General features: G+C 34.5%; 4 protein-coding genes across 5 annotated transcripts; 3 read left to right on the forward strand and 1 right to left on the reverse strand.

The window, feature by feature from the left end:
• Positions 1-110: 110 nt before the first annotated feature.
• On the reverse strand, positions 111-3,098 carry LOC101259498 (uncharacterized). The gene has a single exon (XM_010317958.4). It carries the CDS (start codon positions 2,707-2,709, stop codon positions 673-675), a length of 2,037 nt encoding a protein of 678 aa, XP_010316260.1. The 5' UTR covers positions 2,710-3,098; the 3' UTR covers positions 111-672.
• A 1,295-nt stretch (positions 3,099-4,393) lies between these two features.
• LOC101259012 (mitochondrial division protein 1) lies at positions 4,394-12,270 on the forward strand. Of its 2 annotated transcripts, none has more exons than XM_004232190.5 (8): positions 4,394-5,009; positions 6,691-6,877; positions 8,812-8,909; positions 9,095-9,200; positions 9,753-9,970; positions 10,407-10,449; positions 11,319-11,569; positions 11,688-12,270. In XM_004232190.5, exons 1-8 carry the CDS (start codon positions 4,825-4,827, stop codon positions 12,088-12,090), a joined length of 1,491 nt encoding a protein of 496 aa, XP_004232238.1. In that variant the 5' UTR covers positions 4,394-4,824; the 3' UTR covers positions 12,091-12,270. The 2 variants fall into 2 exon arrangements, with proteins under 2 accessions (XP_004232238.1, XP_019067992.1); XM_019212447.3 differs by having other exon boundaries at positions 4,693-5,194.
• A 2,528-nt stretch (positions 12,271-14,798) lies between these two features.
• LOC101258715 (plant cysteine oxidase 2) lies at positions 14,799-17,945 on the forward strand. Its single transcript, XM_004232189.5, has 5 exons — positions 14,799-15,398; positions 16,166-16,284; positions 16,392-16,554; positions 16,753-16,983; positions 17,380-17,945. The coding sequence occupies exons 1-5, from the start codon at positions 15,209-15,211 to the stop codon at positions 17,484-17,486; spliced, it is 810 nt and encodes a 269-aa protein (XP_004232237.1). The 5' UTR covers positions 14,799-15,208; the 3' UTR covers positions 17,487-17,945.
• A 2,287-nt stretch (positions 17,946-20,232) lies between these two features.
• Positions 20,233-25,285, forward strand: UBC41 (E2 ubiquitin-conjugating enzyme UBC41). The gene is made up of 6 exons (NM_001366864.1): positions 20,233-20,371; positions 20,586-20,719; positions 20,818-20,843; positions 21,261-21,350; positions 23,866-23,954; positions 24,872-25,285. The coding sequence occupies exons 2-6, from the start codon at positions 20,595-20,597 to the stop codon at positions 24,998-25,000; spliced, it is 459 nt and encodes a 152-aa protein (NP_001353793.1). The 5' UTR covers positions 20,233-20,371; positions 20,586-20,594; the 3' UTR covers positions 25,001-25,285.
• The last annotated feature ends 142 nt before the right edge of the window (positions 25,286-25,427 follow it).

A 25,427-nucleotide genomic window follows, 5' to 3' on the forward strand; every position in this document is an offset into this window, starting at 1 on the left:
TCAGTAATTTCAAATTTTTGGTTTTTTTCCAAATGATGAATAATTTTGCTCACTGCCTTGCTCCAAAAGCTGGAAAAGAAAATCAACAGGAAGAAACAGGACCAAGAAAGAATTGTCAACTGCCAATACATTTTATATAGCACATATTCTTCCTGTTTTTCACTAATTTCTCCTGTCATCACAGAAAGAGTATACCAAGATTCTGCAAATTGTCACTAGCAATAATCATCATTACACGTTTTTGATAGAGCAATAAGTTAAACTTAGACATGTTCTGCTTCTCTGCCAAAAAATAAGCACTGATCCACTGACATCCAGCATAAAATTCTTCTTTCTTTTATTCAATTTAGAGATTTTTTGTGTTCCCAACACATTGTGCTAGGAGCTAATTCACAAACTTCTCGGAAAATAAATTATACATGGGAAGAAGTTGGATGATAAGTTAGTTGAATCTATTAAAGTCTTCAATGAACATCCAAAGGAAGTTAGACCAAAATGCTCATATATGATCCAAAAGGCTTGATCAAGATGTTCTGTGCTAGTTGAAAGTTGAAACTGCAGTACCATTTCTTAACAATTGAATTCTAATTTCAGAGCTTTCAGCCAGCATGCTACTCATAGATACAGGTGTTGTATCAACTCAGATCTTACAAAACAACGGTTCAGGAAATATCAAAATTGTTTTCGCTTGTTGGAAAAGAACTTGTCTCTCTTTGCCCAAACATACAGAAGGAAAATAAAAACTCCAGCAGACATAGAAACTGACGCCCAGGGAAATGGTGGGTCCTTGAAACAGACTAGTGATGCTTCCAGCTCTTGAGAAGCATGATAAACAAGAGAATGAATGGCATATATGTCATGATCTGATGCCCTCAGGTAATACAAAGCCATTTCAAAGTCAAAGTGTGAGAGTGCTGAAACTGCTTTGTCTAGCTTGTACTTGAACAAGTTCCACCTTTGCATGAACTCAGTAAGCTGATTATGCTTAAGAAGCTTCCTCTCCCCACCATGTGCAGAAATGGATTCAAAAACTTCAAGAGCACTAGAAATACTGAAGTTCAGCGATGTCAACAATACATTTCTCCTAGCAGCATCCTTCTGCACAAATGACAATGAAGAAACCTCTGAAAACGGGCCAAATGGTGTTTGCCCGACACTCCACGTATAGTCTACTAGAGTACTGTTGTGTCTTGGGCTCCAGACTAAATGTGTTGGTGAGACCCCCCACATGCTCTGTAAGATGGAACCTAAAATGGGCCTCTCTAATTCACGAGTCTGGGTAAACACATGACGCCCATTACAGCTATAATCACTCACAGTCTGTGTACTCTTTGTCCTGACTGCTATAACCATATCCTTAAAGGCCACAGACTGATGATAACGATCAAGCATCAGAATTGAACTGACATCCAAATCAAAAACATAAACTGGAAGTATCCTTCCACCAAAGTCCTCCTCAGGAACCTTAGCAATCCGCCTAAACTCAGCAGCCGACTCAGACAATGTCTGGTGTAAACGCTTAGAGTCCAGGTATTCACTGACAATCAGTGTATAGTTATCAAACAGGTACCTAGAAGTATATGAGGTAGCTGCCCTTGAAATGGCAAACGAACAGATAGGGCACTCTGCTAAATTCACGTCATACTTCTTAAATCTCAAAGATTGATCTCCAAACAACAATCCATTCTCATTTACTTCATCCATAAAATTCCTCTCTATCAGCTTCCAGTCTAACCCAACGCTATCCTTATTATCCGAAGAACCATATATGTGTATAAACTCAACAATCAAAGAATTCTCAAACGGGATAGGGATACGCAAAGAGGGCACGAGAAGAACCTGATAAGCACTCCAAACCAGTGAGGCCAAATCGGAAAGCAGAGCCTTTTGGGACTTGGGTCGGCCGTGCAATGTAGCAAATGGATGAAACTCGCCACGAGGAAGTACACCATCGCCGGACAACGCCGGGCCATAATCAACCGGACCGGCCCCCAAATCAATCCACAAATATCTCTCTTTTCCGGTCCACACAGTGCCCAAACACTTGGTGAAAGCAGGGGATGGATCGCCAGGCGTATAGCTATAAGCGTAGGGTTTCGACTGGGAGCCCAAATTGAGAATATATATGTAAATCCCACTAATGGGTTTCTCTTTTTCAAAATCTTGTTTGACAATTTCATCAACTATGGAGTGAGGGACAGAGGCAAGCACGGATCTGAAAGAGGAAGGTACAGTGGCGAGATGGGTCTTGAGGGTTTCAGAAAGACGTGAAGAGAGAGAAGAAGGAGAAAGAGTCACATCAAGATGAAGTGAATGGGATATAGAGAGGTGATGAGATGGTTGAAAAGAGAAAGGGGTGATGACGTGGAACTGATCGGAAGAAATTGCCGATGTGAGAAATGAAGAAAGCTGAGATTTGGCAGAAGAAGAGAAGTTGCTACCAACAAGCTTGACGGTGATGGGGACGGAAACTTGTAGGTTGAGGAGAGAAGAAGGGATGGGTGGGTGATGTATGGAGGGTTGAGAGAGATGCTTCTTGAGAGAAGAAGGAAGAGAGAGGAATGAATCGTTTGTAGCTGTCGGGTCAACCCGAGATTGTTGGTTGAGGAAGGAGTCTAGTCCCAGGATTGGGGCGGCGGTGGTGGCGGTGACGAAGAGTTGAAGGAGGAGGAGGAGGAGAACGCCGGTGACGCCGGTGATCGGAGGCATTTCGGAGTTTGGGAATCCGGGGGGATAGGGTTTGGGGGTTTGGGCAAAATATGATGTTGGTTCAGTTGACGGAATTGGAAGTGGAGGACTGAGGGTACCAGCTGCGGAAGCTAGTCAATTACTTGATTATTATTTTTAATTTATTTTGGAACGGAAAAAAAATAATCCCTTTATAAAATAGTCAAAAATAACTATAGGTACAAAAGGAAAATGTTTGTAGAAAAATACGTGGTTATTTTTTTTCAAAAAAAATGTGTCCCAACTTTTATAGACAAGTAAATTATTATATTGAAATTTTTTATATTATCTATAGGAAAGGTGTGTTGTTGGGTAAAAGTAGAAGCGTGCAAAAATTGAATTGATCAAATTAATAAAATGTTATTGGTTTATTATTATTGTGTTAGCAAATTTTTAATGGTTTTGTTAATAAAAATTATCTAGTATCGATTCGATATTAATTTTTAATATTGGGTTATTGATATATCGATAATCCATTAGGATGATAGTAATTTATTAGTTACTGCTTTGTCCATGCATAAATATTAAATATTAATTTCAGTACATTACTTGTTTGCTCACTAACGTTTAAATTCACACTTTACATTAACTTTGAGTTCACATATTCACGTTATACAAAACATCAAAACCTAAAGTATGAACCATATTCTCTTAATCTATCTTCGTTTTGCACATATATAGTTTTTTCATGTCGGTTATTATTGTTTTGATTTTATGAGTGTTTTGTAAATTTGTATTATTGTCTTGTCATATCAAATTACTAGAGAGGTCATGTATTCATTTAAGATAAAAGTTACGTGGATAAGCAAACATATGTTAATTAATTAACTAACATAGCTATAGTTTTAATCAATTACAGCTAGCATTTTGTAATTATACCGTCTTTCTCCTCTTTTTTACATATACAAATACTAATTATACATACATATACACAATTATATGAGAGATATACTAGCTTCTATCCACACTCTGCTCCTCTCTAGTTCACCTCTCTCTTCCCTCTCGCAATCTCTCTTGCTTCTCTCCTCCATTTCTCAATCTTGCTCGTCTTTCTCCTTCATTTTTTAAGTTTCGCTCGTCATATATAAAAATACACATGTGTATACCGATTACATATATACAATTATCTACAATACGTCTCTCTCCACTATTTACCCTCTCTCGCTCGCCTCTCTCCCTCCCATCCTGATCACGCTCGCCTTTCTTATCCTTCTCTCAATCTCGCTCACTAGATATACAAATACATATGTATAATAGTTAGATATATACAATTATTTGACAAATATACTTGTACACTTTGTTAGATCTACATATACAATTCGTCTCTCTCATTATTTATTCCCCTGTCACTCACCTTTTTCCTTCATCTCCCAATCTCGCGCGCGTCTCTCGTCTAACTAGTGTACTATTCTTTCAAAGAATCACTCAATTCTACTAACAAGATAAATATGAAATTATGATAAAATTTCAGTTAACAAATCAATTGAATTATTAATAGAAATAGAAAAACTCACATTAATATGCTATACTATGTTAAAATATTTGCTAGTTTTGCATTACTTGTTAAAAAAAAACATATTGTAGCATTACTTGTTTTCAAAGAAAAAAAGTTACGTATTATTTTAAAGGAATGCATATTTTTTCTAAAAGCTTTTCAGTATTTTTATTTTTCTTATCTAATGTTTAGAATTTCATTTTATATTCTATAATATGGTCCTTTGTTGTTGTAGTTGTGTAAAGTTGCCAACATATTTTATTATTTTCTTCCCATAATACTTTGTAATATGCTAAATATTGAAGTTTGTGCTTTTACGGGTCTAGTAAATATTATTACTATTTATTTTGTCTCAATTAAATGATATGATGAAATTTTGAGAGAGAATTAATCTTTTTATAATTATAAATAATTTAAATTATTAATTATTGTGAGGTATATATATATATATTTTTTTGATGATACTCTGTGAGATAAAAAGGCCTGGCATAGATCATAGCTGAGGGGTTTTATTTAGGTTAAAATTCAAAGAAAAGTTAACATGTATATGTCTTCCTTGTAGAGTTTAGTAGGGGAAGAGGGAAATTTTCGAGAATCGAAAGATGGATGAGACTTCATCGCCACCGGCAACTGGAAATAGCTCCACCAGCCTAACAGACGTCGACATGGACGCGTTAGTTCACTGTGCAAGTTACCTGAATCTTCAAGACGTATCGAACATGGCCATGTCCAGTAAATATCTTCAAAAAGCCGCGTATTCAGACCCAGTCTGGGAATCCCTTTTCAGGTTGTAATTACTTTTTTCCAACTCTTTCTTTACACCCCGGCTAATTATTGGATAACGATTGGATAAAGATACAATCCTGCTTCCTAATGAGAATGACCCTATGAGCACACTATTGTTCATCGAATTGGAAAAATGGATTACCTCTTTGTACAGATTTGAGGTTCTGAATAAATGTGCATAAACCGGTATGTTTTTTTTGTTTTTGTTTTTTATAACAAGGAAACCTGCAGCGCTACCCTTTGGCCCTCACAGGTAAAACCCGCTCCTATGCAATAGCTCACGGACCTAGGTTTTTGAACTTGAGTCCTCCGACATGGAAATTATTTATAATTATAAAAAGCAAGGGGTTTGCCTTTTGGTTCGAGCTCGTCTCCGGGGGGAGGGGGTTACACCTCTTGTGTGATTTGTGAGGTATTGCGTAGGAGTAGGGTTTTACCGTGTGTGCACCCAAAGGGTAGCAGTTGCGGGTTCGCTTAAAAGGAAAAATAAATTATAGAACACATTAGCTCAAATAAAGGATGATTATGGAAAATCGATCTATCTATCAATGAAGCCTCAATATGAAACTAGTGGAGGTTAATAAATCATATATATTAAGAGGACATGTAATTTGACTATCTTGAAACTACCCTGCAACCCTCTCATTTATCCGGTGTAGTTATGCTTAGCAAACTCACATCGCCAGTTATAGTTAAGGAAAACCATTGTCTATCTGTATAGAGGCAGAACAGGGAATGCATACTTTTTTCTGGAATTGCAGCTGCTTGTGCTCCTGGAAAATCACCTCCTAAACTTTCTGATTTGCAACATTTTGCTGAACAGAGGGGACTTTATCTGTGTAAATGCGGAGTACATGAAAAAAGTCACTTCCTTTTGCTTGATAACTTTGCACAATCATTCTCTTTTCCTTTTTGTGTTTGATTGATATCTGCATTCTTCTTTCTCTTAGATCAGTATGATTAGTGTTATCCTGCAAACATGAATGTGCTTTATGAAGCTGTCACTTTCTTGTTATGGGGAGGGAAGTAGGCAAAAAATTGGTTATTGAACGTCTTCCAACTGTGAAGCTTTGGCATTATCGATGAGAGAAAATACATGGACATTAAGTGGCCTTGGCAACACTACAGCGTGACTATAATTTTTTTTCCTGTTCTTTTTTAACTTTTTTTGTGCAAGATGGAAATGTGTGGAGATCGTTTCTTAGAATTTTTTGAAGGCAAGTGATTTTGCCTGAACTTCTAAGAGCTTGAGCTTGTAAATGAATAAATTCCAAAATCAAAACTGAAGTAGTGCATATTCCAGTACACAATCAAAAATTAAAGGCAACTTGTAACTGCTTAGGATATCCTTAAGTCATATATCTTCTAAGATATTGGCAAAATTTATCTTCTGAGGAGTGAGGACGAATAAAAAAGGATATCTTCTTAGATTTTGGGATCCTTGGTTTCTGAATAATTAACATAAAATTGGAGTTTTTGTTGCATTGGAAGCTAAAGAATGTTCAGAAGTAACTTTTTCCTTTTAAGCTAATTATGAGAAGTAATCTCAAAGATGCTACAAAAGTATTTATGATTGGAAACTGTGACTGGCTGGTCTGTTATCAACATATTCTCTGCTTTGTTTTCAGTATTTAATTGCTTGTGGGTTTCTTGGAGAGTAGTACTAATCTCATGTTCTGCAGACAGCAGTGGTCTCCACTAGTACCTTCTGGCTTATCACACACATCAACTGAGAGGGAATTATACCTTTCCAGGCGTACTGATGTGCTGCAATTCAAGTTCATTGACCCTGAAGTTGTAAACTTTCCTATCAGGGCAAAGCCTCATGAAAATCTGTGTCTTGACAAAGACAATATCATATTTTCTGAGGTAGTATATCTACCATTTATTCGAATTCCTGTCATACAACTCAAAGTGCTTGTTTTAATTGATTCTTCAGTCCTTGTTAAATACTACAGCAATTTATGAGAAGTATGAGTATAAGAATGAAGGATGTGTTTTAGTATTATTTTGTACCCTAAGGAATGTTGGTGTCTAGCCGCTCAAGCTTTATTATCTTTTCCTTTTTGTAGGAGATTTGATGTTATTACATGTTTCTATGACCTCACACAGGTTATCAGTTGTGTAAAGTATTTATTTAGCACAAAGGGGGGACTTAACATTGTGTATAACTTTCTTTTCTTTCTTGCCCCTTGAAAGTCGATGTTGGGCAACCAGTTTTAAAATGAGATATAGCAGGACTTTCGAGAAGCTGTGATTGTGAACTTGACATTTCCAATTTTCCCTCTCTTCTGGCTCATTGGTTCCATCATGATTTGTACTAACTTTACTTTAGATCTTCTAGGTTTATATCTTTATTGTCCGATTTATTGCTTCCATGAGTATGAGAAGAGAAGATACCAGCTGCCCATAATGAATCTTCCTCAGTATGTTTTGCATCTAGATATGTGAAGTGATTTTTAATTTGACAGGCTACTTAGAAGGTAACTGCCCCTTGATTTAGTTTGTGCTGCACTCCCCCTGACTTTTGTTTCCTTGAATGGAAAGAAATTCATTGCCACTTCCGACTTTTGCAACATGCTAAAAGACTGATACTTGAGCAGCATTACTTCTCTGGACTGTGATTCAATTGCTACTTCCGATTTTCTGCAGCATCCCTTAAGATCTGATATCTCTTTCTTGATCAGTGGTGCACATTGTGAAATCTGGTAATGAGCCTACTCCTCTACCCTCTCTACTTAAATATTATACTTTCTCTATGGAAGTGCATATAATCCTCGTATCATACTCTTGCCACTAGAACCCTACCATAGGAATTTCATTTTCTTTTGAATCAATGATATCAAAGCCCCTTAACGCCTTTAGGATACAGAAAAGTTGTGTTCCTCTTTCCATTACATGCTTGTGCCTTTTCTTCTTTTTATCTTTTGTGACGTACCATACCTTTTTTCTTCTTTGATTACCGGTAAATTTCTGAGGGACACTATCGCTCATTTCGTAACTCGTAGATAATCCCTCCCAAACCCTTCTCCATGTTTATCCTAGTTGATTGTAGTCGTTTACTGGTCTCGCCTCATTTTTTACCCTGTTATTATTCTTGCCTTACAAAGTTTAGGTATCCGAGGAATTTTCTGTGGTCAAGATATGCCTTTTTCTATTTTCAACTTTCGTGCAACATTCCATGTAGAAGCTGCTAACATCACCATCATCTGGACTGTCCACTTAATTAGGTTTCATCTTTTTGTTGTTTTCCTTTCATCCCTCCACTGTAGGTGTCTCTGCTTCACCGATTACCTTCTAGTACTTTTTATTTTGTATAATATTGGATTGAGATGAGCTTAAATGGAGTGACATAGTCAGTGAGGGTTCGTATAGCTAACCCCAACTTGTTTGTGATTGGGGCACATAGTTGTTTTAAAGAATGCTATTTCCAGAATTCCATCTGCATTATCTTATTGCGGTGGGGAGTATTCTTGCTTCCGATAATCAGAAAATACCACATGATCCGGAAAGCTGTTGTAATAACTTGAAAATTTGACGCTGTAGAAGTAATAAATTTTTCATTGTACTCAGTCATACTGATGAATATTGGTATTAGCTTGCCAGCTTGCTTATCTGGATCTACCAGACAACAAGCTATGGATTTGCTTTTACAATTATCTCTTACTCGACTACAGTATCTTATATATTTTCCGACAATGGCAGTGTGGACTTTTGTAATCTGTTCCTTCTGCAGTTAAGGTGATAAAATATTAAACCATGCAATTTATATGACATGATTTTGGTTGATAACTTGTTTGCAGGGATCTTCACTTTGTGTAATGAACATTGACGATTTTCGGCATGGAGAAGATTCATATGACACACTCAGGGGTCACACTGCCAAAATTACTTCTCTGAGGTTATAGTTGCTATATATTTTCTTTTTATTTAGGAGTAAGCACATGTGGTAAACCAGATGGATATGTCAACAGAAGTTCTAGATTATCCAATTCAGGATCATTTACTTCACTTATAAATACATTACATCTTAGTTTGTCAATTCTTTTTAATGTGTATCAATAGCCATAATACTACTAACTGCAGATCAATTCCATTTGAAGAGACATGCTTGTATAGTAGCAAGGGGCAGAAAAGTGATAATCTTTTTGTAACCTCAAGCTTGGACCATTCAATTCGGCTATGGTGGAAGGTAGTTTAAATAAATAAAGATGAGTTGTAGTTCACTAAACTTTTATCTGAATACTTGTGTTAATGAGCTTATGGAACTCCTGATCCAATTTTACCCTGTCTGTCATATTCTAATCTGCATATTCTTTAGTTGAATTTCTTTTTAACTTTTTGTTTCTAATTTTAAGTTTTGTTTTCACTATATCATGGATTTGTCGTACTTATTGTGTTACCATTTTGTTCTTTGCTGAATATCATTTTCCAATTGCAAAAGCAAGAAACAAAATAATCTTTTGATGCATCATAGCTGGCCTATAGTCTACAAGGATTGTGCAGAAGTATGTTTAATTTATGATGCAGGTTCCATCAGTGGAACTATTGATGTTTTGTAGCTTGCCACCTAGGGAGTATGGCTTTTTTTTAGTTAGATGAATGTCAGGTTCAATGCATATGATATGAGCATGCATCAGTTTCTGGTTATGTTCGTTTTAGATTCCATGTATGGGTATCCAATCTCTTAAATAACTATGTTGTCCATCACTTTCTTAGTATTGCCTGTGGGTTTCATTCCTAGGGGAGTTGTCAAAGAAGCTTCAGAATCTGTAATGTTTCAGTTTCCGCAATTTCAGACAAATTGTTGGGTGATCATCCGAGTAAAATACTTGCAAGCGGTGGTTCAGATGGAATTGTTCGATTATGGTCCCTTGATTGTAGTGGAAAGCGCAGCCAAGATGATTTAAAGGCTGTTCTATACGGGCATGATAAACCTGCAGTGCTGATGTCAGTTGCTGGGTATGATTTAATTATTTTTGCATATATGTTGCAATTATCAATATTATTATCCTGTTGTGCTGCAAAACCTTCTTGCTTGGGAGTTTGGCATCTAGCTTTGCTTATCTAGCTGCCAGTTTTAGGTGAACAATGAAGATTTGTTTCTTTTCTCCATGCATCATTGCAACCGAAGCAGTCTTTGGTTTTAGTCAAACTATCCTTTATCTCTAGAGTACAGATTTCAAGAAACTAGTATCTCCAAGGTAATATAGCAATCTAGAAGGAGCTTACATTAGCTTCAGGTTTATTTGTTGTCAATCGAAGTTAAAAAGCTCCCTTGCTAAATTTTAGATTTAGAATATTGAGGAGGTATAGGAGTTGAGGTTTGCTAAATTCTAATCATCAATTTTAGTCAATCTTCTCAACTGTCTTATTGTTGGAATCTCTCTGGTTTCAGGCACAAGACATCTCTTCTAGTGAGCATATCAAGGAACTCCAAGGTATAGTAATTTGTGTTGGCACATTTAAGTTTGACTTATGAGCAAGCGACACCCAAAGTGGCAAATTTGAGTGGTTCTAAGATTTTCCATGACATTTTGTTTGATTCTGTTGATGTATATTTGCAAATCTTGTTTTGAGTTATTATATCTTTTTTATTTGCATTGATTCTGCTGTTATTTAGTATAAAAACTTTTGATTCGAGTATTAGCAGAATCTGTTCTTAATTTGAACTCATATTTGAAACCAAGTGAAAATCCATAAAGAAGTTCCTTCTCTTGTTTATTAGTCCTCTTGGTGTTTGTAGTTAAAATCTTGTAATGCTGTTTTTGTTAGGAAGGAAAAGGGGGTGACAAAAGGAACTTGAAAGCAAGCTCCTACTGCTTCACTTTTTCTCTCTAGAAAAGTAGAAACATGAGGAGGTTGAGCTAGGTCATGTGGCGTCTCTTCAGGGGATCGTTTATTCTGTTATCTTACATAGTTTCCTAACCATCCAAGATTGCCTCTGAACTCGACTTTCCCCACAAGCATGAAATATGTAACACCTTGCTAGTGCGATACTTGTGTGTTTATCACAATTTTCCCCTTCTAAAACCAAGTGAGTTGAATTCCGTAATCATTGAGCAGCATTATCTGTTCTTATGATGCATCTTTGCTTTTCGTGAAGCGTGATAATTAACCATGTGATTGTAAGTTCTGCTCCTTAAACCACATACTTTAAAGTAAATATGTACAGAAAACTCCAGGCCTTCCTAGTAAGAATTAGTATCCTCCAAAGCTATTATCTCTGTGATCTCATTTACATAATCTAGTTTACACGATTTCTTTTGGCTTAGAATCAATGGTCCTTTACTTTAATTTCTCAATGCAGGTGATAGTTTGGGACACTGCTACTTCATCTGCCAATCGTTCTTCATGCTGTGTGGGAAAGAGCACTGTGCCTGGTGCACCTAAAGCAATGAAGTGTCATGAATCACTGATCTATATTGCAGCTGGTACCTCTGTTGTTGCAATTGATATAAGAACAATGCGTCAAGTTTTCAAAGTGAACCATCAAGAAGAAGTACATTCATTTCAAATGTTGCCAGAGAAATCATTGATGTGCACAGGGTTAGCTCAAAGGTATTCTCTTTCGAACTCATATGGTTGACTTTGTTTGATAAGTAGTTGCGTCGTTATGCATCAAGTGGCTTCTGTACTATCGTGGTTGTTTGTGTGCTAATGCAAATGGTGTTGTCAGAGCAATGCTTTGGGATGTGAGAAGAGGGTGTGACATACACAAGGGAGAAGCAGTAGCTGAATTAGATGGACATAGAGGCAATGTAAGCCTCTTGCACATGGATCCCTACAAGATTGTTAGTGGTGGGCTGAAGGATTTCCAGGTACATGTTTGGGAGACGGGGAACGGTAGACAATTAACTTCATTGAATTGCTGCTCTCTATCTGATTCTCGTCAAGGCTATCGGTGTTCTGCAATGGCTGTCAATGGAAGTCGTATACTAACAGCTTGTAATGACGGACACTTCAGTGACTTGTGTTTCCGGGACTTTAACAACGCCACGATTCCTTCTCTCTCTTCCGATTCAAGCATTCTCCAATCAAAGTTCTGGGCTCCTAAATCACAAAGTGATACTGAAGAATAATCAGATCATGATTCAACCTAGCTGCTCCCTGACTCTAAAATCGGTTACTTTTTTGTTTCTTCCTTAATTTTTGAATTTCATTGAGTTAGACTTACGTCTCATGTCTTCGTGATAACAAGTAAATTATGTTTGCGCCCCTTTAAATGTTTGATTTTACGAACGTCAAATTATTTCGGATCAGATTTTTCTTTTCAATGTTTTTGAGCTAATTTATGAGTTTTTATGAAAGGAGCCTAACAATAATATGAAATTTTAAAACTACATTTCGTCCTTATCTGCATTGCTGGTGAAATCCTGTCCAAAAATTTAGAAATAAATTATTTTTTCTAAAAGGAGAATTTTTATTCAAAAAATGGATCATAATAATAAAAATTTAAAAAGACATAATTGTTATAAATCAATTGAACGAGTGGATAGTTACATGAGCAACTATTCATATTCACTAGGTTTAATGAACCTCTTTGAATAAGAATATATGTATTTATTATGATACTTAATATGGTGACTTTAGGAGTTATTTCTTAACCTATAAATAGGATTGTTCATTCACTATTGAAAGATATACATATGAAACTTATATACATTTGAATAAAATGAAAATTCCTCTTCTATTTACTTCTTTAGTCTTTATCTCTTTATGATTATATTCTTATGATCTTGATTTTATAACAATAAAGAAAATTTATCAATTCATAATTTTAATTGTACTACGTAAATTAATGAAACTTCTCTACATTTTTTCTAATTCTTGTTATTTGTTTGATTTTCATAAATATTTTATATATTTTGGTTTCTAATTACATAAATTAGAATTTTATATATGTTTATCCCGTTTATCTATACAAAATATATGAAAAAATTCATGATAGATTATTAATCTATTAGTAAATGAAATATACAGAAGTTTTTGAAAAATTCTTAAATATATAAATACTATACTTATTCTATTTGCATATTTACAACTAAAATATATAAATAGATAGAAATATATAAATCGAAGCCTTTATATACGTACGTTATTACAACAAAAATGACTATTGATGACATTTAATTGTTAATTATCGTTAACTATGTATTTTTAGCGGCAATTATCATTCTTTATATATGTCCCTAAAGTCTTTAGCGAAATGAATTTTTTATATATATCCCTAAAATCTTTAGCAAAATTAATTCTAATAACATTTAACTAATCTCAATAAAAATTTTAACACTTTTTATTAATATCAATATTTAACATCACTAAAAGTTATTTCGTCAAATGTTTTTCTGCATATACATACACATAGAAAAAACTGACGTGACACGTCAAAGAGATTTATCAAAATGGACAGGAAATAGGGATGGAATGGACGACACGTTGCAGCAGTTAAGATTTGATGATGACGACATATATCATAGCAGAAAAACAACACTTTTTAATGTTAGCAGTATACATTGTATTTTGCAATATGTCTACACAGTTCTCAATAAAAAAAAAATTCCTATTTCTAAGCCTAGACAGGATAGGCATGGCCAATTTCTCCTTTTCCATTCATAGTCCACCTAAAAATGAAAAACACATATATAGTATTTGCGATAGAGTTAAAATTTTTAATAAAAATTAAATAAATAAATAAAGTAATTAAAAAAAATTTAATATCTATTATATAATATTTAAATAATTTTCGCTGAAAGAGATTCAAAACCCTCTAATTGCAAGCGGCTCTACCACCGTTAATAATCCCTTTAAATATATATATATATATAAAATCAAATTAAACAAGACTCGTATAAAATAAACTAAAGATATAGTAATAATTTTTGAATGGTTTTTAAGACGCAAGCTGTGTCATTACTCCATAGGCATATCTGCTGTGAGGTTCACCAAGTGTTCGTGTAATGAAATAATAAATACGATTTTTTTATATTGCATGGTAGCCACGTTGAGGTGAAAAATTAAAACCAAACAAAATTCCACTTCAAATTACCTTACTTCTTCACGCACCTTATTAGTTATAATACTCATAAGAGAATATGTTCTTTCAATTATTGTACGTAATATTCCTTTCGTCTGTCTTTTTTATAGTACAAAAACTCGAAAAATGTTTCACACGTTTATTGATTTAATTTTAATTATAATTGATGGTAGAAAATCATAAGAATTATTTAAAGCTATGCATAGTTTAATATAATAATGATTTTACGTTAGATATGGTATCAGAGACTGAGGAACAACAGGAGAAGCTGTGGCATAGCATTCAATGTATATAGACAAAATGAAAAAGAAAATTTGTGACAGTTAAAAAAAAAAGTAGGTAGAATGACTAGGTTCATATCCTCAATGTCCAGATCACTAGTACTATTTTAATAATTCTTCTTCAAAAGAAGATCGATGCTACCTTCGTACGTAATTAAACATTTTATATGAATTGTATACGCTACGAAGTGTACTTTTTTTTTTTTGCATAATTGCAAGCCGTCACAAATTCAAAATTGCATATTATTTCAAACATGATTCTTTGTAATTGTATAGGGTAGGGTATACCTATATTAAATTAATTAATATGCATCGTATCAAAAAGAGATCAAGATTTATATTTTTATCTCGTTCGTCATTATTTGACTTGTTTATTTCTATCAAAGTGGAAAAATCACTTTGATATTTATCTGATTAATTTAATTGATATCATGTACTGTCCATAAAAATTAAGCATCTTTTTAATAAAGAAGATTCTCAAAATTGTTGATTAAAAATACAAAAGAAACACGTTGTTTAGCGGTAAAAAGGAAAAGAAATGGGTAAAAGATTAAATTAAGAAAAAGATTAGGGGGTGGAAGACAATTTCAAAAGTAAGTAAAGCGGGTTTGGGAAAGAATAAATAAAAAAAAAGTCTAATGGCAGAGCCCATAGGAAATCCAGGGAATAGCCCCTGGTTTTAGTTTTTTCCGCTGTGTTTCTTCATTTATACTCGGTAAGTAATAACATACAATTTAACTAACCCCCTCAACTCCATCATCCTCATCAAACATTTGCCCTTAAAATATGCACATAGTCTAGATATTTAAGCACCAGATCGTAGTTTTTTCCAGTTGAAAGAGAAAAAAAGGTGATTTCAATTTGCAGTTGTTAATCCTAAGGATGAGGATTGAGAAAAATGTGAGTGAACCAAGAGGACGGGAGTATAGCGATTCGAAGAAGAATCGGAGAAGGCAGAGGATGATTTCCCCGGTTCAAAGACTTTATGAAACTTGCAAAGAAACTTTTGCTAATTGTGGTCCTGGTGTTGTACCATCTGCAGAAAAGATTGAACGTCTCAAGGAAGTTTTGGGTATACATTTCTTTTCGAGTAATTTAGGTTTAATGTTGAATTGCTGTGGCGTCATAATCTCCCTTTTTTATTTTATTCTAAAGTGCATATGTGGACCAAAGTACCATATTTGATTGACAAGGTACATGATCCGGCATTGTTATTATAACCATTTTTGGAATCGGTTTAACCCAATTTTTGTCTTCTTTGAATTACAAAAGGGGTGGGGATTACGAGCCGGGAATCGAACTCGTTTAGATAGTCAACCAATTGAGTTACTTAATTAATTCCCAACAGAGGGGAATGCGTAATGTGTGCCAAAAATTGAACTGTCACATGTGATTTTGATTCATTAGTTTTGTAGCGGACATATAGGACCTCCGAGTTGAATGTCTTTCTGCATTTGGGGTATACGTTCAATCATCAATGTTATGGTGATTACGGTGTTAGACAATTTTGATTGATGATATCCAATTTTAGCACGACAGATTCTGGTTACCTTGCTTTGCTATTTGAGGGTTTTATGAACACTGTTTGGATAAATAACAACTGTTTTTTTTTCCTAAATTTGGTGTGTACTACTATTTTCTAAATGTTTTATTGGAAAATAACTGCTAAGAATTTTTTTTTCTTCAATAGTTTATCTTGCTTGTGATTGTTCAAGGTTTTTTGAGGAGGGATGACGTGATTATTTATGAGTTTCTAGTTTGTTTTGATGTGAACGCAAATGTCCATTTTGTTTTGATTTAGACACAATGTAATTACTTACCAACTCATATGATCGGCAGATACCATGGCTGGAGCAGACGTTGGCTTGAGACCGAACATGCCATACTTTAAGTCAACAAGATATGACAGACCTCCTACAATAACGTACCTGCACCTCCATGAGTGTGATAAATTCTCGGTAAGTGGCTAAAGTGCATTGTTTCACTATAATGAATCAGTCGCTGTATGTTCTTCTCTTCAATGTCTCGTTTTTGAGCTTATAAAGATCTTTTGCCTACTTGGCAGATTGGTATCTTCTGCTTGCCCCCATCAGCTGTCATTCCACTTCATGATCATCCTGGAATGACTGTTTTTAGTAAGCTTCTTTTTGGAGAAATGCACATTAAGTCATATGACTGGGTGGACAACCTCCCTGCTGATCCAACTCCAGTTGCTAAACCTTTAGATAGTAAGTCTTTTTAGCTGGAGATTGTTTTGTTGAAGGTATCTATAGTTCTTTTTAAATCATGTGGTCTTAAACTTGTCTCGGAAGATATTGTATTTGAAAATCTCCCTGATGAACCAAATCCAATTGCTTTCTAATGTATTTTGAAAAAATAGGATCAAAGGGGCCTGGCTAACTTATTGGTGATTATTTCCTTATCAGATGGACTTGGGGAATCTACTACTGGAATTCGTCTAGCAAAAGTGAAGATAAATTCAGCGTTTAGAGCTCCTTGCAAGACCTCTATCTTATATCCAGCTGATGGTGGTAATATGCATTGTTTCAAAGCAAAAACAGCCTGCGCCGTGCTAGATGTGCTTGGCCCTCCCTATTGTGATCCTGAAGGTCGCCACTGTCAATACTACTGTGACTTCCCGTTTTCAAGTATCTCTGGTATACTTCTTGTACTTTTTCATCCTTACATTTAACTGAGTGCTAGTGTAAATTGGCAAAGTCCTTGGTGAAGAAGGACGAATCTAACAAAGGATAAAATAAAGATGATTCAATATGGTTGATGCCTTTAAGTAATAACATTGAGATTTGATTTTCCAAATTGTTGCCTGGTGGGCGGACAGTTCCCAGAACAGTTAAGAGAGTGTTTATAAAAATGGCAACTTGACTTTTAATCTATTTCTGGTATCACATGATCAGACAACAAGAATCTTTGTTACCTTTTTTATTGACAGGGTGTTTTGATTAATATGGTAAATTTTATTTTGATTGTGTACTTGAAAGGGCCTTATAATATGGACTAGCAAGTTTATTCCAACTCTTTTTTGTCGATTTCAGTGACCGAGGAACAGAAGGGTGGCTATGCATGGCTGAAAGAGAGGGAGAAACCTGATGACTTAACACTGGTTGGAGCATTGTACAAGGGACCAAAAATGGTTAAGTGAATTGAATTATCCCCATTTCTGTGGATGATAACGAAAGTTGGCAGTGAAGCAGAACCAAAAAAGAAAAAAAACTTTTTTTTTACTTTTCTTATCTTTCTTTCCCTTGTTTTCCTCCCTAATTTTTCCTCGTTTTCCCTTCTTGCGGTTTGGTAGTGTACATATTCAGACCGGAGGAAACAAACGAAGGTCATGGCGAAAATTTGATGCAGTAGTGTTATTTTTTAACAACAGTTACATATTTCTGACATAGCGTTATGTTGTAGGATTTGTTTAAGTACACCTCCTTTTATGGTACAATTTGCTATTTGACAGTAGCTCAGGTTGTACTTTAGGAACATTTGCCCTGGAATCCGAATATGACGATAAGAAGTGGGTTTGTTCAAGTGGATTGAGGGGTGTTCCGATCGACATTGTAAAGAAATGGATTATAGATTGAATTCAATCCCAAAAATTGGCTAATAGGGTAAGAATTATCAAGCTCATGTAAGGATATCTATGATGTCAATTGTTCATGTGAGACTTCTTTTAACACTCTCATGCATGTTCAAACTGGAGTGAATAATATAATATGGGAGCTAGCATTGGCGATCGAAGAAATATAAGATTAGAGTTTTTGTGCCTCACCAATGAATTTAGATACATCTGTTTTTGATATCCTACTTTATTAAGTTTCTGTGCCTCCAAATTAAACTTGTGCATATTGTTAATTAGGTTCCAATTTTATTTTAGGCTCAAGTATTTCTATCCTACCAAATTTGAACACCTCAATTTAATTGTGTACTATTTTGTGTCTATTGAGATAGGCACTTTTTAACTAAACAAGATTAGATAACTGGCATTTGAACATGGTAAACATCAGTAATATCAAATTTTCAGCCTAAAAAAGGTGTGTAATATGAGGAAGGTACACAATACTTTCTGAAATGCAAGTGAACCTACAAAGCCATACATACTTTCAAATAATGAACAACAGATACTTCCAACTGGCCTAATAGGAAGTTTGCTGAGATAATCCATCAACAGTGAAAAAAGTAGATGAGTTGTGAGTAAAAAGGGTAACAACCACGCAAATGAAAAATAAGTTTTACAACGATATAACACAATTTCAAGATTACAACTGTTGACTTGAGAAAACAAAGAATGAACTACTTGAGATTATCAGAGAACAACCATGAGGTGAAGAAACTTTAAGATAGTCATCAGTCAGCATCATATTAAACTAGTAATGTAGATACTACGACAGAAGCAAAACGTTAACAACACATGCAAATGCAAATTTAAAGTAGGATTTGCAACGCATGACTAAGGCCGCGCGGGCACGTAAACTAGTATTTGTAATTTGAGTTAATGAATTTAACTAGCGAAATTTGGTTAAAACTTAAACGAAATGAATAATATAAAACAAGTTTCTTAATTTTAATAAAATAAAATAACTTAATTATATACCTATTAATTCAAAAAAATATAAAATATTAATTAATTAAACTAATTAGTCAAATATTTATATAAAAACAATTTTTTGAGACAATTTTTGAAAATTCATAACATGTACTACTTATATACATAATTATATAAAAACATATATTTTATTTTTAAAATGTCAAAAATACATAAGAAAAATAATTAAAAAAAGTATTTTAAATTTTATAAAACTAATGATTTTAAGTCATCTGAAATTAAACAAGCTCGATGATTTATCTATATTATGGATAATCAAATTTGGGTGTCAACAGTTGTTCCTTTCTCTGGGTATGATCGAAGAAAAATATCCTGGATAAAGAAAATTGACAAATTCAATTTTTAAAAAAGATTTTGGTACATACTTTGAGAGGTTAGGGACAAATCCCGATACTAGGTTCTCTGCATATCAGGTTATATGAAAATTCAAGTCATTTGTATTTTGAGATGCTTGATTTGACACATGATTTTTAAAAGAATTCAAAAATTATCTCTATATCATATTATGGAGAGACCAAAAAACTTGGGAATAGAACGAGGAGATGTTGCACTAAGTTGAATTTTTAATATTGAGTCAGCCTACATATCTCTAAACATGAGAATCAAATTGCTTGTACTGTGATTCAATCGGTTGAAAAATAAATTTCTTATGCTAAGATAACCTTCAATTTAGAAAAGTGAAGAAAAAAATCGAGTATGAAAAAAGGCTCACGACTTTGATATTCAATTTTTTTTAGAAAATCATCTAATTCATGTTCAATAATCAATTCCTATATTCATATATAAGGGAAATTTACATAAATATGTACGGTATTAATCATTTATAGCAGTAACATTTTTTTTATTTGATCACTTTTAATTTATTTATAATACAAGTTTAATACATATTACAAAGAACAATCTATTATTCACATATAATACAAGTTTTAATGATGGATAGATAATACATTTGTCACACATTTATGATACAATGTGTCAAATTTTTACAAAATAAACATAATATATTGCAAATAACAATTATAATTCATTATAGATTGCATATATAATTCACTTTTAATACATATTCAGATTTAACATAGTATTACTATAAGTGATAATAAATAAAAAGTATCATTAAAATCAGTAATTATTTATTAAAATATATCAATTCACGTAATTTTCTTAATTTAATTGAACCTTTTTTTTAAATATGGTTTTAAAATATATATTTGTAGGTGCGGAAAGTAAAATGAAACCGAAGGGCGAAGGAGTAGGGTGTATATATATTGGGTGTTAGACAGAGACATCTGATGTGTGTGGGCAGCTTACATATCACGCGAACTCACAGTCTCTTTATTTTACATAGATAAAAACAATACGCAGGAAGACAAGAAACTCAACTCTGAACCAATTACATTCATTGAAATTCTTGCCGCTTTAACACCCAGGTAATCCGTTTTGATCCTTCATATATGAATGGTTATATCCTTGGAGTATTAATTTATGAAATTATTTTCAATTTATTTGGGAATCTAGGGTTTTATTGGTTCGATTTCACAGCATCTGATTCCCTAAACGATAACTTATGATTCTTGCGTCTAAATTTTGGGGATCTAGGGTTTTCTCGATTTATTGTTCTTGAATGGTAATTTGTGGATGTAGGCGGTGAGGATGTCGACGCCGGCTAGGAAAAGATTGATGAGGGATTTTAAGCGGTTACAGCAGGATCCGCCTGCTGGTATCAGTGGTGCTCCTTATGACAACAATATAATGCTTTGGAATGCTGTTATATTCGGGTATGCATGCCGGTTGATTAAATCATTGAATTCGGATACTTTATGATGATTGCTCTTGTACTTATGCACTTGTGTTGTTTCTTTTTCTTGGAATGCAGTCCTGATGACACACCTTGGGATGGAGGTGAGGAAAATAGAACCAGATTTTTGACTCTTAAAGTCCATCATGAATGCATTGTCACACACCTTGTACTTTACTTTGTGATTTCTGTTTTCCTTTTCAATGCTTAAATTGCACTTTGAGACACTTGTCAATGTGAGTGAATATCTTGTGTTGATACAGTCACTGCCACCTGAGTAATGCATATGCTTAGTGCTTTTCCAGTGAAGAAGGTTTCTAGGAATCTGTGTTTTGTATTGCATGACCATTCTCCCTCACCTTACTATAATTAAGATTTGCTCTCTCTTTTCCATCCATGATTTTCCTCTTTCACTAAAATGGAGGCTAAGAAGGCATGTCTTGTTTGTATGGGCAAGAACCCTAAGAGTTATAGCATGCCCTTCCCCCTATTTTAACTAGTGAATTGTGATTTCTGTGCAGGTACGTTTAAGCTGACACTTCAATTTTCGGAGGATTACCCCAACAAGCCTCCAACGGTTCGATTTGTATCCAGGATGTTCCATCCGAATAGTAAGTAGCCTAAGTAACGTTGCATTATCTTTCTCTCCCACTTTCACATAGTTCTAGTCCATAGAACAGGCAGAACTTTCAACTTTAAGCTTAGGTTGCTTGCTGCTTATTCAGTTTATCTTGTGGTGCAAAGACTAGTAGTATCGACAAGGAGTTATATGAACTCAGAGACCTTCATAAAATCAGTTATAGTGTTAATATTGCTTCTCACACCGTGTGAACTGAGAAGGAAGCTAGCTTCCTAGTTATTTTTTAATACCCTACACTGGCCACATATTCTGTATCACTGTCAATCCCATTTTGAAATTCCTTGTAGTGCACTCTCTCCCTCTATATCATCCTATCCTGCCCCTTCACCACCAATAGGCCATATGTATATCTGTGAAGAAATTCCTCAATCTTCTATTATTTCTAATCCTTTTTTGCTAGTCTAAGCTCTGTACTGTGTAGTCTGTCACCATGCCAATACTTGTGGAATTGTTTTGCCTAGAGTTACACCGCAGAGCCAGTCTATTTGAGACCTAATTCTCATGCCTATACAATATAAACATGTCCTTGTAAAGAATGTAAACAAAGTGCCTTTCCTCTTCATTTATCTCTTAAACATATACTCCCCACCAATTTCTATTGAACTGCTATCATTGTTCTTCACAGAGCATTCTCCTTTTTTGCTAGTCTAAACTCTGTGCTGTGTATTCTGTCACCATGCCAACACTTGTGGAATTATTTTGCCCAGAGTTACACCGCAGAGCCAGTCTATTTGAGAACTAATTCTCATGCCTAATATAATATAAACATGTTCTTGTAAAGAATGTAACAAAGTGCCTTTCCTCTTCATTTATCTCTTAAACATATAATCCCCACCAATTTCTATTGAACTGCTATCGTTGTTCTTCACAGAGCATTTTCCTTTTTTGCGAGTCTAAACTCTGTACTGTGTATTCTGTCACCATGCTAACACTTGTGGAATTATTTTGCCCAGAGTTACACCGCAGAGCCAGTCTATTTGAGACCTAATTCTCATGCCTATATAATATAAACATATCCTTGTAAAGAATGTTAACAAAGTGCCTTTCCTCTTCATTTATCTCTTAAACATATAATCCCCATCAATTTCTATTGTACTGCTATCGTTGTTCTTCACAGAGCATTCTCCTCCTGGGAAAATCTTAATAATACCAAACAATGGACATATATTATGTTATTATATCAGATGAGGAGTTTAACAGTTTATTCCCGTTCTCCCTTTAAACACATATCAACTCTTACATCCTCTCAACCTTTACAGAGGTCGTCCCAAATCCTTATCCCTGAATTTACCCTGATTGGTAATCCGCAACGCCATGCATCTGTAATTGGTAATTTTATTGTTTCAGTTCTAATGAGTTATTTGACCTGACACTTTCTTCAATTATTATGATATTTTGGTGATGGAAATGTTACAAGAATGTTCTTAATTTCCATTGCATACTGAATCCTCTGTTTCTTGAAGTTATTTGTTTGAGTATTTGTTCTTGGGACTTATTGAATTTGAGAGACTTAGCCATATTCTGGTAGATGCTTGGGTTGTGTGTTATTGAATATTCTCTGTGATTCATGCTAATGTAAAGTTTTGTGTATGTGTTAAGACTTACAGCTTAGTATATCTTCCACCTTATTCTAGATTAGGCCAGGTACTATATTGCTCTTTTATTGGCGCTGAATAAATTGGTCTCAAGATTTGATCTTGCCATTTACATGCATAATGCAGTCCAAAGTATGCGAAATATAAAAAACAATGGCCTATTGCACTTATTTTACTCTCAGCCTATGGCTACATATTCTCTCTTTTTAATACCATCTAATCACATACTTTTTTTTTGGATAAGCAGTATCTTCTAAGCTCGTACATTTTTAGAGCATCAATATAGTGGAGAACCTTATCAAAATAAAATAAAATAAAATAGTGGATATATTAAATATAAGATAGCAAACATGTCATGTAACAAATGAAATAAATTCTGAGAAAGAACAGTGGAAATACATGGGAACTTTTTAGCTGAGATTTTAGCAGATGTACTTGTGCCACACTCATGATACTCTTTGCCTCTGGACCCAAAAGAAAGTAGATGTAACCCCTCTTTTTCACAAGTATCCTTGTTTTGCCGCACCTATTTTATAATCTTTTATTTGCACCTGGCAGTCCTAGCAATTGTAACTCAGCACCTATGCAGTCTGAGCATTGCATTATTTTATGTTTAATTATTTGCTTATTGAGAGAATGATATGATGTGTGTGTATCAATTTGATTATGTCCTGTTGATTTTTCATTTGGGCCTTTGTTCAGAAGTTAATTCAAGATCTCCCACGTCATTCGAAATGGATACTTCTTGTCTTCTATCTTAACCTCGATTTAACTTTACTCATTAAAAAGACCTAAATTCTACTTTGTGGCTTTTGTCATACAAAGTATAAGTTTGAGTAATTTTTAGTCTTGCTGATTTCTCGTATCGCTGTTTATCTATCTATTGGTCAGTTTATGCCGATGGGAGTATTTGCTTAGACATACTGCAAAATCAGTGGAGTCCTATATATGACGTTGCTGCTATACTCACTTCAATCCAGGTATGTTGAGATTGTTATTAGATGCATCGTTGTGCCTCATGTCGTTGCAGATCTTTTAAGAAATGTAACATGGAAAGTTTATTTCTTGGTGTATTGTTTAATTTTATTACATATAAACCCATTCTTTTTTTACTGCCTTTCTAGCTTTGGAGGGTTGTGTCCTCCATATAATGCGCTAATAGTTTACCCCACTAGTAAGACATGGATATCTGGGTGGCCAAGTAGCTCATTGTCCTGTTGCTGTTAGTGGACACTTATTGAGTTATGCTTTTCTTTTCTCTGGTTGAACATAGATAGTGTACACCGATGAGAACAGGAAATCTATAATTTTGGATAAGTTGGGAATGCAGACTTCATTGTTTGGTCCAATGAGATAGTGAAAAATATTTTCGTAGATGCACACACTGTGCTTGATATCATTTTTCACTAGTGTTAAATTAACTAGTTTTAACAAATGAATAAAGTAACTAAACAAAGAACTATACAACTTGTTGCTCTAAAGCTAACAGGTCAGGTCCTTGTTCTTAAAACATTGAATATGTATACTTGCTGGAGAGGCAAATTTTTTTCCTTTTTTGGTAAATTTATTTGGTTCAAGCAGTTCTTTCTTTAACTTCGATAGCGTTCTGTCTATTTCACATCATGTATCTAGGCGCTCGCTTGGGAGTTGAGAACATCTCTGTCACCCCGCCGTCTTTGTATTGTGTTTCCATAGAAGTCCAGTACAATTTTTTGGGCAGTAGTGTTTTCTACAGAATCTGAATCTTATCATTTCTTAAATGAGGTTATCAAATTTTGTTGTTGTCTGGTGTGAGACTGAAGTTATCAAATTTTGTATCAAATTAAAGAGGATTTCGACTGAACCGAGAACGCATTAACATTAGCATCCCCTAATGTTTGACTTTCTTGAAATGCAGTCTTTGCTTTGTGATCCAAACCCAAACTCGCCTGCTAATTCAGAAGCAGCTCGCATGTTCAGTGAGAACAAGCGTGAGTACAACAGGAAGGTGCGTGAGATTGTTGAGCAGAGCTGGACGGCGGACTGACATCCATCTGGCTGAATCTGTTACGGGAGATTTTCCTGGTAGGATTGCCAGGTCAAACTGCAATGTTCTCCATGCTGTTGCTACATTAATAATAAATGTAGCATGAAATTGTCCTTTCATGTGCTGTTTAGTAACTCTGATTGTGTTTATCTTAATGTTTTGTTACTCTGATACAGTGTATATATTCATGACTTTGTATTTTAATTGTATGAAACTCTTTTCTGTTGGTCATCATAAGACCTTCAATTGGAAAATGGATAAATATCAGATATTTTTGTTTAGCAATGGAAATTGTGCATTATCATTGATTCAACTCAATAAAATAAGTTCTCAGTATCAGGCAATGAGATCTGTTGAAGTCAAAAATCTGAAATGTAGATGAGATGTGTTGAAAAAGAGTAAGTGGAGAATCACTTAATATTGGAAC

The sequence above is a fragment of the Solanum lycopersicum genome, chromosome 2 (assembly GCF_036512215.1).
Source record: "Solanum lycopersicum chromosome 2, SLM_r2.1".
Classification (NCBI taxonomy): Eukaryota; Viridiplantae; Streptophyta; class Magnoliopsida; order Solanales; family Solanaceae; genus Solanum; species Solanum lycopersicum.

Excerpts from the sequence above, each read along its gene's own strand:
- LOC101259498 (XM_010317958.4), bottom strand. The coding sequence starts at position 2,709 with ATGCCTCCGATCACCGGCGTCACCGGCGTTCTCCTCCTCCTCCTCCTT.
- LOC101259012 (XM_004232190.5), top strand. The coding sequence starts at position 4,825 with ATGGATGAGACTTCATCGCCACCGGCAACTGGAAATAGCTCCACCAGC. Across the intron at positions 6,878-8,811 it reads ACAATATCATATTTTCTGAG|GGATCTTCACTTTGTGTAAT; the intron begins GTAGTATATCTA and ends ACTTGTTTGCAG. Across the intron at positions 9,971-10,406 it reads GTGCTGATGTCAGTTGCTGG|GCACAAGACATCTCTTCTAG; the intron begins GTATGATTTAAT and ends CTCTGGTTTCAG.
- LOC101258715 (XM_004232189.5), top strand. The coding sequence starts at position 15,209 with ATGAGGATTGAGAAAAATGTGAGTGAACCAAGAGGACGGGAGTATAGC. Across the intron at positions 16,285-16,391 it reads ATGAGTGTGATAAATTCTCG|ATTGGTATCTTCTGCTTGCC; the intron begins GTAAGTGGCTAA and ends CCTACTTGGCAG. Across the intron at positions 16,984-17,379 it reads CCCGTTTTCAAGTATCTCTG|TGACCGAGGAACAGAAGGGT; the intron begins GTATACTTCTTG and ends TGTCGATTTCAG.
- UBC41 (NM_001366864.1), top strand. The coding sequence starts at position 20,595 with ATGTCGACGCCGGCTAGGAAAAGATTGATGAGGGATTTTAAGCGGTTA. Across the intron at positions 20,720-20,817 it reads TGGAATGCTGTTATATTCGG|TCCTGATGACACACCTTGGG; the intron begins GTATGCATGCCG and ends CTTGGAATGCAG. Across the intron at positions 20,844-21,260 it reads TGACACACCTTGGGATGGAG|GTACGTTTAAGCTGACACTT; the intron begins GTGAGGAAAATA and ends ATTTCTGTGCAG.